The sequence below is a fragment of the Falco punctatus genome (assembly GCF_963210335.1).
Source record: "Falco punctatus genome assembly, chromosome: 1".
NCBI lineage: Eukaryota > Metazoa > Chordata > Aves > Falconiformes > Falconidae > Falco > Falco punctatus.
Genome location: NC_137580.1, coordinates 116,994,592 through 117,008,692, shown reverse-complemented (window position 1 = coordinate 117,008,692; position 14,101 = coordinate 116,994,592). Strand labels below are relative to the sequence as shown.

The 14,101-nt window shown below is 39.0% G+C and overlaps 2 protein-coding genes across 4 annotated transcripts in view; one reads left to right on the top strand and one right to left on the bottom strand.

Annotated features, from left to right (window-relative positions):
- The window catches only part of CCDC42 (coiled-coil domain containing 42), a 176,405-nt gene that overhangs the window by 59,288 nt on the left and 103,016 nt on the right, over nt 1-14,101 (top strand). The window lies entirely within an intron of this gene.
- Nucleotides 1-14,101, bottom strand: part of MYH10 (myosin heavy chain 10) — a 100,607-nt gene that overhangs the window by 45,043 nt on the left and 41,463 nt on the right. For 2 of the 3 annotated variants that reach the window (XM_080367433.1, XM_080367434.1), the window contains exons 5-6: nt 5,413-5,515; nt 494-523 (exon numbers count right to left, since the gene is read on the bottom strand). In XM_080367433.1, coding sequence (XP_080223559.1) covers nt 494-523; nt 5,413-5,515 — 133 coding nt within the window. The remainder of the gene's footprint in view (nt 1-493; nt 524-5,412; nt 5,516-14,101) is intronic. The other variant, XM_080367435.1, reaches the window with a different exon arrangement.

The following is a 14,101-nucleotide window of genomic DNA, read 5'->3' as shown; positions in this document are numbered from 1 at the left end:
GATTTTCAGACGATGATTGGTTATGCCAAGCCTTTTACACTTGAGATCAAAGTCTTTATCAGGTTATCTGAGAAGCTATAAAAATATTCAGACAAAACAGTATGTTAATCAGAAGAATTTTGTAGCTTCCATTAATCCATCTCTTATTTAGTACTTTGTTTATAATATTAAAGTGTTCTGCACCCTCTCAGCAGCACAGTAACCATGTATACACACAGCATATTGGAGGTCAGCTAGAGAGAGGGTGAACCTCTTGCTTCAGGACAGTGTAACACCACTTTAAAGTGCAGAGAAGTGCTTTGCAATGCAGAGGAATTTGTAAGCTGTTCACTGGTCCACTCTCTCAAAGCCAGTTAAGTATTTACAAAGTTTACTGGTAGCTGTATACCTCTACAAGATTTCCCACACGTTATAAATACAAATTGACAGGAAATAGAAGAATATATTACCAGTTTGCCTACATAACTTTAAAAGCATAAAGAAAACCACTTGCCTGATGTTTCACGGGTTTAGGTGATTCGGGCTGTTCATTGCAAACAAACAAATGCATATGTTAGCAAGCAAGCACTCCAGCTGCAAGTTACATCCCAAATTATTAATGTCAGTAGGCTTAGTTTAACTATATACCCACTTCATAGAAACTGTTCAAAAATTAATTCCAGAAAAGAAGTTATTTGCATGCGCACAAATATTAAAACCTGTGTTTATGCAAAGGACTAATTCCTGAGAAAATGAAAGGTGACAGGCAGACCTTGAGCATCAACTTAGAAGGGCAACAGTTTAATTTTTGTGCACTGCTATCCACAGTTCTGCCAAACAACAACAAAAAATAAACTCACAAAAAGTAACTTTCTCTACAGCCTTAGTCACTGCAAGGTGGTTTTGTATGGGTAAGACGATCATTATTCTTCAACAGTCAAAAAGGTTATGAAACAACCAAGAGAAAAGCAATAGTTAAGGAGTCTGGGGTTTTGTTTTTGCACTGTACTTCAAAAATTTAAGAAACACAAACCTACATTTGAGACTAAAGCTTTGTTTCTTTCTTTCAAGAATGACCATCCACATGAGAAGCAGCAAAATCTTAAAAAACTAGAAGAACTTAAATTTTTTTCAGGAAGAAGGGTAAAGGGAACATGAACGTAATAAATAAAAAAACCCTCAAAATTCAAATATGCACAGTTTCTGCAGAAAATTTCAATTGCACTATTACTTCCTTGGCTCGGTCTGCAAGTTTAATAATCTTGAGCTTCACATCAGAGTGCCTAGAGGGAAAATATTGTGGTGAAACACATACACCAAGAAATTTTCATACCAAGGCAGATGCACACTTCCTCCATTTATGTCTATTATTTTAAACAACTAGCACTGCTTTAGCGCAGGATAACAGATTTTGACAGAGGTCTGTAAAGCATCTGGCAAAGATTTGGCTTATTCAGCTAAGTGATGTGAATTTTGCAAAGCTGGAGCATACCCACTTGGAAAGCAACTCAAGCATCTAAAAAAACTTTAGATACTTCAGTATGAAGCTACCACTCCTGTAATCACTGGAGGAGGACAGGTACACCTAGGAACCTAGGAGGCATTTAATTTGCTTATCTTCAGACAAGATGAACTGCTCTCTCAGGGTATCCATTTCTGTCCTCACTAGAAACAGAACTGAGCATAATCAGACACATATTTAACTTCTCTGTGTTTAAATTAGGGCAGTTAAAGCCCATCTGGGAAATCCTCACTAAAAGGAGCTCCAGCCTGAACAAGCCTACCCAAGATCCTTACTTCAAAACCAATTTTCTTTTGAAATTAATAAAACAAATTGAACAATTTAGCATTTGAGCTATAAAGGCAAATACTGTCGCTAAAAGCAATCATTAACCTGAAAGCACCAGTAACTATTTCCGAAGCTTAAAATGGCACCACTGTGAAAGCTGGATTTTAGTGAAAATAGAGGGAGTTTGGGACGAGGAAGCTTTGGGGAGGTGGGAAATGAACAAAAGTCTAATTCTGTCCATCTGAACCAGAGACACATAGTACAAGGATGACTGGAAGTGGAGACAGCAGTGGTGGATAGATGCAGTTATTTATAGAACTTAGCTATTCCACATACTACCATGACTGAAAACATATGCAGATTTCATGTATTTGACCATGAAAAGGGTCCAGGTATGTCCATAGACTACAAACAGAGCTAAGAGCATCCCCCAACCTCATGCAGCCTGTAGAGCGTGCAAGCATATGGGCAGTAAGTGACAACCAGCACTTTTCCTTCCTTTGGAAAATCATGTACAAAAATTTTTTTAATTATTTCTATATTTTTGCACTGACTACCCTCCCCATACAAAACCACAAGTTTGTAAACTAAAGCAGAACCCAAGAGTCAGAATTAAAACTCACTTCTTAACCGTATTAAAGCAACACATGCGTTTACACCACTGTTTTGTTCTTCTGTTCTCTCATTCCTACCTCACTTAATACATAGGGAAGTGATAAGCCATGAAACTAAGCAGTTTAGAAGTCTCCTCTACCTCCCTACCCTCCTTGCTCAGCATCTGTGACATGGCAGAGCAGTGGTGCTGCTCTGGCCACAGCCTGAGCTGTCAACTGGGAGCTGCAAGTGTTTGTAATACTTTTACAGCACTCTCCTGGGTGAAATGGACAAAGCTAACCCTTAGACTTCAGTGTTGGGAAGATAATTATTCATACAGCAGCGCACAAATTGCTTCATAAAAAAACCCAATACCCATGCAGCATTCAGAACAGCCTCAGTAATAAGCATGTTATTGATAATTATTTGTAACCAGGTGGATAAAAGTAAATTGATGACTAGCAGACGATTTAACAAACCTATTTAGCATTGTCTCTGTGCACAGGATAATGCAAAGATTGACCAGATGGGTACTATGGATCACCACCAGCCCTCTAAGGTTTTCTAATGAATATTTAAACAGGAAGAAGTTAGGGCTGCACCTATGACCCCAAATCTGACACCTCCTAACTTCTGAGTGTTAGGTGTGTAGGTTAGACATTCTTTGCTTGCAATATATATAAATACAAATTAATTGTTACAGAACAAGCGAGACTCATTTGTATTTTCAAAACTGGTTTGGTTACACAAACATTCTGCATTTTTCATAAACATATGCTTAATGCAGTGCTTACTATGGTACTGTGTTGAATGAAGTACACAGTCCAAGTATCAGACTTCTTATTCAGGACCCTACTCTATTCTTTTTACCATGCCTAACTTATGTTTTACAAAGTATAACAACTTTTCCAGTCTTCATCGTGGCAGTTACTGATAGTTCATGAAGCAGCCAGTTACAACAACCACCTTCAAAACTTTTGAGATGACCACCACCATCCCATTTGATCACACAAGAAGAGAATTGTTGCAGTTTAACCAGCAATTTAGAGTTAGCCAAGACTGCATCGAAAAGGGCAGCTCATCCTTCCCTTCACTGACATTTCCCACTCCAGCTTTCCCCTTTCTTTCTGTGCCTTCACTTCATATGCAGCCACACAATAAGCAACAGAGCAAATTTGTCTCATTTAAAGCCAGATGGACTTTTTAAGAACACCAGTTTGAGCCTGCATCAGTCTCCAAGTCTAGCGAGTGGCCACAGGAATTGTTACGATGACAAAGCTCAAAAAGGGGTACTTCCAGAAGAGGTACTGGCTCATGGGAACACAGCACAAAAAAAGCCAAACAAACACTGAGTAATTTTTAAACAGTCAAAAATAGGGTTTCAAGTGTTAAGCAGCGGAACAGGTTTACAGAGGTTCCATAAGCTACATCCCTCAAGATTCTCAAAACTCAGCTTTACAAGGTCTTGGGCAATGTCATCTAACTTTGAGGGAAGGCATATTTTGAAAGGAAGCTGGACAAGAGGCTTCCAGAAGTCTCTTTCAACCTGAGGTATTCCAAGTTGTCAGTAGTATATTTAAAAGTACTTGGTATAAACCCTGCACAGTTCACTTCTCTGAGCAATTCCCTTCTCCCCCAAAAAGCTGTAGGCAATTTTACTCCTGTAGAAATTGCAAAAAAAATGCTGGTCTTGTTCAAGGTTGCACAGCAGTAAAGCCAAGAATATTCATAAATCAAAACCTATATAGAAAACCAGTTCTGATAGATGATGTTCTAAACAGCATTCCCCAGAGCCACATATTCTCCCGACACACAATACAATGCCATGAACACACAACTAATCCTGCTGACACGCCAACTGTATAGAAACTTCCTTCTAAGACCTGTAACTGCCATACACACAGCCTGCAGCACACTCCGACTGCATGATAAATACTTAGAAAGACTAATTATGATCCTTCCTGGGCAATAAACAAGCAACAGTTTGAGTAAGTATCAACGCACAGGGTGATGTTATCTGCTCTTGCTCAGAGCAAAGATTCGAGTTCCCCCCAACACTTCACTTGGTTTCTCCAAATCTACCTGCAGAGCAAGAGACTCCTCTCCCACTTCAAATCCTCGCCTCTTCTTCCTTCATAGATTGGTCAAAAGACATCTCCTGTTTTTCCAGGAGTTTGAGTCTTAACATTAAAACATTCTTGAATGTGTCAAGTGCCATGCACTAGAAATCACAGAAGCTGTTGCTGCTAAGTCAGATGATACAGTTTGAAAGCTTCCAACCACCAGAAACACCTGCGGTACTATTGGAGAGAAACAGGCAAGCTCCAGTACAGATTATAGCTAGCCACTTGCTTGGAGCAAAGTCGAATTAATACTTCACTACAAAGAGATCCAAGTGCTCATAGCAACAGATACTCCAACCCATTTATATTTTTTAAAGCAAAGAACTGCTAAAAATTCAGCACAAATGTTGAAGTCTGGCACTAAATCTGCAGAAAGTTCTATGTAAATCAGACAAGTTACCAAAACCCTCACGATACTCTGACATTAAAAGTGTATACTCTCTTGTTTCTAATATAATAAAATCAGAGGGGTTTTAGTTGCTGACTTCTAGATATAGCAAGTCTATAGCAGTTTTTAAGCTTGATGATTTTTCCCATCTACAAGTTAATTTTTGAAAGAACAGAAACCTCGTTCACAAATATAGCACTGAAAACTGCATCTAGTGGGAAATAAATTCACTAAGAACTGCCTAAATTAAATTTTTGGAAAACTGAGATTTACTGCATCAGAAAGCTTTGATACTGTTTCTAGTTACAATGCTTGCATAAAGCCTTTAATTTCACAACAGAAATTAAACAGCTAACATTAACTGGAAACTCTGATACAACTGCTCATTTCAGCCGCTACTCCAGAGAAAATAATGGTTGAGACAAAATTATGTGGATTATATTACAGTTTATCTTTTTTTAAAAAAAAGTGGTTTTTTAATGCAAAAATAGTAGTTTTCAAGTAGAGCAATAAACAAATGAGAAAATATCTCAACTTACAGGAATATTATGGTCCTTTCTTCCTTTATGGGAGGAAGCAACATGAGCAAGGTATTGAATAACCTTCTTTGTGTTTTCAGTCTTCCCAGCACCAGATTCACCTCTGCAAAACATTTCAGACATTTAACTCAAAATTAATTTCCAACAACTTATCAATCTTTTGTTTACAGCAACCTCATTTCATTCCATTTATGGCTTTGACTACACAACAGACCTTCACCGTCTAAAACCAAAAGCACTGATGTTGGAGAAAATTACAAGGTATGTGTTTAAAATACTTTCTTTATCCTAAAGATGTCCTTAGCATTAAGATGTTGATACAGTGCCTAACATCAGTTTGATTAAAAGCTTTTGACTATACGCCTGAATTCCTTTGTTATGTTAAGTAACAAGAAACAGCCTTGTCCTCTGCCTTGATCATGAGGCCAGAGACAATTTTTCAGAGTGCAGATACATATAATGATTTTAAAATATATATATGTACACACACACAGACATATATTCAGCACCATTTTAATATATTTTATATACTAGGAGCTGGTTATGAGAATTACCAAGCTGATGGAAACATTCACTATCTTTAGAAGCCAGTTTCAAAGCACAGTAAAACACATTTTAAACAGATTCTTTCCACTGTTCATCGCTGACTCTTAGCTAGTTTAAAAATACGTTTATGGCCACAGGGCTACATGATTTCATTAAGAAATTAATTTATTAGTGCAGAGTGGTACAGTACATAGATCAATAAAGATAGCAAAAACAGATTTCATTTTAAAGGCAGAGGCGGATTTGAAGCAGAACATGTTCAGACGAAATTTATTGCAAGGTTTACATATAGGATATTCTTGGCAGGAAATGTGACCAAGTTCACATCGCTGCAGTCACAAATGATATTACTACAGTTTGGGGGGATTCTTTGGGCTTTTCTGTTTCTTTTGGTTGTTGGGGGGGGTGGGTTGCACTCTGTGTGGGTGTGTGGTTTTTGGGGGGCGTGTGTTTTTCTGGTTGGGTTGGTTTGTTTGTTTTCTTTTGTTTTTTTAATAATCCTAGGTCTGGTCTTCAGGTGAATCCACACATCAAAGCGATGACCATGTCTAACTCCACCATGATTCAATGGCAGTAAACTACTGGAGAAGTTTCAAGTGAGACAGGGACTGCCACTAGCAACCCTGAAGTATGCAAAACCACAAAGGATTTTATTATGGGGATTTGCATGGAAAGAGTGAAAGTAATTCTGCCATTCAATAGTTTTTCACGTATTAAAAGTCTGAAAGCCGACTACTTTGTAAGAATGCCAAGTACACATTTTGTGTGCTTGCATATTCCTTAGCTAAGATACTTATAATGAAAACGTTGATTTACCAGGAGGAAATTTAAGCACATTCCTTTGCAGACTTCATAAATACCCTCGTCTACCATGCTGCATACCCCAGTTTTGTAGCTAGTCTGCACCAACTTAGGTATTTAGTACCTTCAGACCTGAACTTCTTGATCAGATAGGCAGCTCAGAAGCATCCCTATCCTCACATTACACTTAACAGCCACATTACACTTAACAGCCACAAAAATAAGCCAATGTAGCACCTGAAATTTCAATTTTGCATGTACAGAAATGATATTACCCCAGATTTTCAAAGAGAATGGGCTCTAAAACAATCTTGTTTTTTCTTACCTTCCAGTTCTCTTAAATCATGGAAACCCCACAGGTCAACTACGCTAGAGCAGAGGTGACCTCTTGCTAAGAGATGGCAGTATGTGCATTTCTCCATTCATGAGTAAGAAGTAACGGAGAATGAAGAGGCTCACTCATAGCAGCTTAGCAAACTCATCACACAGGACTAGCCTACAAGAGCTAGGTACAAGCTTCAGGTGAAACAGCTCATGTTTGGCCCAACAGAACAGTATCAGCCCCTAGGTTTTGCAGGAGAACACTTTTAACTGAAAATACTGAACAAAAGGATTCTGCAGACAAGCTGTGGGATATTTATCACAGCCTCAGCTACCAAACTGTGGCCTGCAATACGAGAGGGTTAACCAAGCACCCAATTTTATTGATGGTATCCCACTTCTCATAAACTACATCAACCTACCTAAACCCATTTTTGTTCCATTTCTTCTCACAAGACGACAAGCATCATACAAAACGTGAAAGATAAGAAATTGCTGTACTCAATTACTGACAACTTTCCAGCGATAGAGAGGGCAGTTCCCTTGAAACTTGACTACGCTAGCTTTGCTCATTGCGTGAAAAAACTTGGAAGGTATTACCTGAAGAGCTGGTTACAAAGATTACTCTGAGAATTAGCTAATGGATAACTGGGTTTCCTTTTTGCCAAGATACCATCAATATGCAGCACAAAAACTGGGTGTACTTTGGGACCTCTACAGGTGGAACACCACCCTTTGACTTTTAATGAAAAATCCTATTTCTACCCAGCCCAAAGTCACCACATGCAAGACAAACATGAAGACCGATAAGCAGAAAAGATGACCTCAGATGCCAATTCTTGCTTCTCAAGTTTTTATTTCTAGTTTCCCTTTTACTGCAGTGTTTATATTAACATAATTCATTAATATAAGCAATAATAAAAGCAGTCTTGCCTGTTTCTAGGTGTGTATTAAAATATGCTTAATGCTAAAACTATTCCAGCAGGTAAGAGAAGTAAGAAAAGTACCGCAAAATATACATTTACATTTTAAAACAACACAATTTGTTTTTATTGTCATCAGCAGAGCTTGGGAACGCGTTACTAGCTGTGCCTTCAAAACTAGATAAATAATATTTTCTGTCAAATTACAGAAACAAAGTTTATTAAATTTTAAAGGAGGGAAATCTAGTCTGACACATGCAGTGAAGAGAAAATAGTACAATATATACAATCCAGATGTCAATTTTCTAAAAGGGCAGCGCACAGTTTTAGAAGAGTCTACAAATCAACAAGCTTTTCTGGCATACACACCGATAAAGCTTCGTACAGCACAGGAAGGTCAAAAGCTTACAACACATTCCTTTTGCTAAAAAGCCTTTAAACCTAATAGTGGTTGGGTGGTTGGTTTTTTTCTCAGAGAAAGTCTTTATGCAAGTTCTCATTCAAAAGCAACACTAATGGATGTTATCATGCCAGTTCTCCTCTCCCTGGAGCTTGCAAGTATGCCAAGTATTTCCTGCAGGATACAGTGTTAGATAGCTCTGCTGCCATATAGTGTAAAGAATTAGAAGATTCAGGATAAAGTCCTTTTCATTTATAGAAAAAATGACATCTACGTACTTTAGTTCTTTCCCAGAAGTGCAAACACATGGATTATAAAAATAAATTCAAATCTCTACCTCTATCAACCTGCCCAAAAATGGTAAACTTTTAGTAACACTGTACAATATTTATGAAACAGACATGGTAACACAAAGCTAAAGATTAACTTTTTCAAAACTGTTTTAATACAACTCAATATGTTACCAAAAATTAAACAACTAAAACCCTTGGCTGAGATCCCAGCCTCACTTCAATCAATGACAGTTTTGCTAATGACTTCAGCAGGGTCATAATTTCACCTCCTTGATTTCAATCTCAATTCCACTACTAGTGGAAACAAAACCTTATGAGATTGAATTGAAAGGCTCTATCAACTCCAGCCATGGGCTATGCCAAACAGTGCATCCAAGTAAGCAAACCATATTCAGCAATAGCCTCAAGTTGGAAATATAAGGTTATTCCATTAATTAACAGAAGGATGTGTCCTTTACAATCTTATGCTACAGAGACAGGTCAAAGTAAGTCCGACAGTCACTGGTAAATTTATGCACTATCTAGAGTTAAAGCACTCTTCCCTAGAGCAGCAAAGCTTCTGCTTTGAAGTAGCTTCAAGCACATTTAAAATAGGAAAAGCTTAGCTAGCATGAGCACTTTAAAGTTTTTACATGGTTTTGAATTAATTGCATGTAAAGCTGTAGTGTAATTTTCAATAAAGGAAAAGTACTCTTCAGGCAAATTTATCTCTGCTACAATTTGGTTAGCAAAAATTAGTGACCAGCTTCTCAACCAGCTGCAAATTTTCTTCCATGAGCAACTTGAGCCCAAATCTTGCACTGAAGTAAAAGGCATTTCCTCTGAACAGATTGCCATCTAGAAAATAGGCAAAACAAACGTAGCAGGAGATGACTCGCAGGTCATAAAGCAAATGGCCAACACAGAGGAATGGAAACTGGTCTTCTGACTTCCAGGTCAGCAGTGTGCTCTTCCCATACAGCCCACTTACGATGGCAGTTATTCCAGGAACAGGTCAAACACCTGTCTGGGAAAGACCTATTCCAAGGGGAAGCACCATTCTAAAGGAAAACAATAGTGAAACAGGGGCTTTTCTTATTGTCAGGCAAGTTTGAAACACCTACACCTCTTCTTGTGTTACAGCACTCAGCATAGCAGGACAATCATAGGATCATAGAATGGGTTGGGTTGGAAGGGACCTTAAAGACCAAAGGCAACATCATCACCTCCTCCTGAATTGGGAAATTACATTCTGGATTTTAGGGAAGTCAAATTAGTTTAGAGTTGCTTACTGAAAAGTCCCACTGCAAGGACTGGCACCCTTCCACCACCGCCCAGCTACCCATTAATTTCACTAGCAGATGAGGGGCTATGCAGGACATAGAAAATGTAGTGCCATGAGTCACACAGGACAGAGGGACAAAGCCACAGGTACAAAGCAAGCTTTGAAATTCAAAGATAGACTTCTCTTCATCTTTCTATCTGTGCACAAAGTCTACTGCAAACTGACAATATTTGTGAAGATTAGCTTCTCTAATATATTAGGATTGTCAGATGCAGTTAGTGTCATCTATCCCATTACAGATCATGTTGGGTATTTAGAGTACTGAAAAACTATGCCAGAAGCCTGTTTCCTCTGCCCTAGGAGTTTCAGTCTTTCTGTCATTCCTCATCAGCAACAAGTTCTGGGATAAGAAGTTCATCTAGAAGCAGAAGGTCCTTTTGCAAATAAGTGGCACCACCACCTTGATACCTGGGCAAGTTCTCAGTGCCTGATTTCACAAGACACAGGAATCCTGACCAGCCACTCACAGATGCTGTGGCCAGCAATGCCTCATTTCATAGGAAGTGGCACCAAAATATGGAAGTATGCACTTAAATTGTTGTAAGAGAAAGTAACTGCCTAAGAGCCCCAACAATGGTCTTTTGTCCTTCTCACAACAGCAGTTGCAAAGAACAGAAGAGACACTTATACTCAGACACAACTGAGCAGATCTTCTGCCAGTTATGAAATAACAGATATTTACAGTCAAGACCTGTAATGAAAAGGTTTGTCTTAATCACCTGGCTAATTTTCTGAAATTAAGAGGTGTAACTGATAGTTTGGACTAGCACAGAAGAGTCACTAATTGACTTTTACTATTTACAAGGCTGCATAGCTCCTTCATTTCTCTCTAGATGCTTCACATCATCTCAACACCAGTTGTCTAGGGAATGTTATAAGCTGGACTCTAGCCAGAGGTTGTATACAAAAATGCTTGGTATTTGCTGCTGTTGTCCTTTAATAAGCAGCCTCTATTCCCTCCGCACCCCACTACTCCTACTAGAAGCCAATTCAGATTAGATACCCTTGTACGGCTGCAAGCATAAATGAGTGTTTATCAAGCCCTGTCTCAGTTTTAGGAATACCATAAGCTTGTGGTAAGATTTAGAACATATTAGCTTAAAAAAAAAAAAACACAAAACGTGCAGTGCAGCACATTTTCATGTCTGCCTTTCCGAAAGTCGCCTTGAAGCTACGGACAGCAAAGCCAGGAGAGGTTTGAATATTTCTCACAGTCTTAGTATGCCACAACAAAAGTTTCTTCATCTTGGTCATCAGCCTCCAACAGCCTGGCATGCCCATTTAACATTAACAGACAGCAACAATCAAAAAGAAATAATAAAACTTAGTAAAATGCCAGCAGCTGCAGCTTCTCAAAGAAAAAGGCCTGCAAAGCTGCTTGTTACAACTTCACATCTTAGAAAAATGTAAAAATGTACATATTGCAAAATTTGCACCACTTTTCTGTAACTGATTTCTAGCAGGCTCATAATGTACTTACAAGCTAGCAGGAACACGAAGTTGCTGGAACTATGTGTATTTTCCTTCCTTTTCAGCAAACTAAGGATTTACAGACAGAAGATCCTAAATACACTTTCATTTGCACTCCAATTAAGGGGGAGTGATTAGACAGAAGCTAGTTACGTCTAGCTTCCCAGAGAAGTGCTGGTTGTGGGGGTTGCTTGTTTGGTTGTTATTGGAAAGCTTGATGAACTAAACTAACAACGCAATAAAAGCTCCAGCAACCTTACTAACAATTTTTGTTAGTGGTTAGCGTCCCAAGATTAAACCATCCAACTTCAAAGCTAAAAAGAAATTATCACCATTATTGTTCATTCAGCTCCTCCCAGCTCATCATTAACCAGGCAATAATCTGGCTTTCACCAGCGTCTGATAAATTGTCCAATGGATTCAGAACGGCAGATGTATGTGCCTGTGCACATATTTGGGTTTTTCAGTTGGTGAAAAGCTAAAGGGCCCACAAGAAATCCCAGGGAGGTAACAAAAAAAAAAAAAAAAAAAAAAAAAAAAGGAAGAAAGCATGCTATTTTATGTTTGGAGACAACTCTTATTTCTATAGCAAGAGCAGGAAGTCACCTATGTCATCAAGTCTGGATTGGAGAACTGAACAGCAGCCACATCAGCCGGCAATCTGAGTAATACCCTCCTGAAGAACAAGCTTCCATGTTAAATGAAGGACAAGATGTTCTGCCCAGACAAGCATCCAGAAAACGCAGCAGCAGGGTTTTTTTTCCTCTCCTGGTATTAAGTTTGACTTTGAGAAAATATTACTAGCTTTAAGATCACCAGTTTATGCAAAACTCCTCATGGAACATCAGCAGGTGGCAAAGTCAAGACAGGAAACCTCCAATTAACCTCACTACCTTCAAAATAATGAGATGCAATGAGAGGCACGCTTGGAGAACCATCCATCAAGGCTAGTCCACTCCACACAATGCATTTAGATGAATGCGTGTATCTGCAGCATTTCAATGGAATATAGGTTATTCTTCAGCACAATCCTCTTTGAGGGGAAAGAAAATTAAGATATATCTCAGTAAAATGTATTCCTCAAGAAGATCCACCTGCATGCACATTCTCTCAAGACAGATTCTGCCTGCATACTGTCCTGTCATGCAAATTCATTAGTCTCTACCAAATACTGAATCAGCCAGGTTCTGTTATCCAGAGGCAAAGTGTGAACAAATCTCCAAGTGTCTACATAATATCTGAGATAAGACATTCTTCAGTGTAACTACAAAAGTGGTTTAACTATGTTAGAAAAGACACTAAATAACACCCCTGCAGTTTCATGACGTGTCCAGACACAGCTAGGTATTTACCAGAACAGTGACTGCATGGAGGTAACTGCAGGCTTCTCAGGTGAAACAGACTGCTATTTCCTAAAGATCTAGACAGGTGAAGACAATGAAACATCCTCAACCCCAGATTTAAGTTGCACAATTTCATGCCTAAGGTAAAAAATACCATGTGTATTAGATAGAAATTAGGATTCAGTTGTCAGCTGAGTCCAAAAGGATCAAAAGCTTAAGGCCATCTTGCAGATGAGGCAATAACAAAATTGAAGGCAAGAGTGTTCAAAGGTTTTCCAAGGTAAGAATGAATGGATCAATAATTCCCTATTAAAACCAAACTAAGGCAGGCACCTGGAAATAGTGCAGAGACTCTTTGGAAATGAAGAACTGAAACCAAACCCAAAGGCTTCACATAGCACCAACCTTACCCCTACGAATGCCCCTGAGAGCAGCACTCCTGGCTGTCAAGAAAAGGGGGCTGGGTCCAGAGACCTGGCAAGGTGTCATTCAAATACCATTACTTGAGTGCTGACCTGGCCCCCTACTCTCTAAAGGGCATGGAAAGTAAAAACCCAGGAAATCTGATCAACTAGAGGTAGGCAGAGATGGGTGAAGATGCTAACCAGATGGACCTTCATCAAGCAATGACAAAGACTTAACACCAGAATGTAAAGACAATTACAGTCAACACAGTTGGAGACAAGAGAATGACAGGGACACCACAACTGTCCACTCATCTAAGTGCACAAGTCAATGGTGTTTTCTTTCTCACTAGCTAGCTTGAACCTCTCCTACTGGAGAAAAGAAAAAGTTCTGAGAACTTTCAGCTCTACTAAAGATCAGGCTCAATCAGGGGATTCAGGTGCTCAGACAAGTTTGAGATGAGAAGATGTCTCAAGCCTTTTATGAATTGTAAAAGGAGTTTCTGAAACTGTCACTGGTGTGGTTAAGACACACTTCTTCCACTTCATTTATTCCTGCCTTAGTCTAAGACATGTAAAACTACTGGCAAGGAAGGGAAACACACAGTTTACCTCTTCACCACAGAATCAGCAATGCAATCGAAGTCCTGGACACCAGTCCACTCGATCAAAACATGAGACCTGCTTTTAGCCTGCTACACAAGGGAGCTTGCCATGGCCTTGTCCCATTCATGAAGAGGATTTAACATCCCAGCCAGCCAGATTTCAAGTACTGAGTTTATAATGCAAACCTGACAAAAGAATACAGCTCTCCCATTAAGCCCATGGGAGAAACGACGTTAGGAACAGTATCACAGCAGGCAG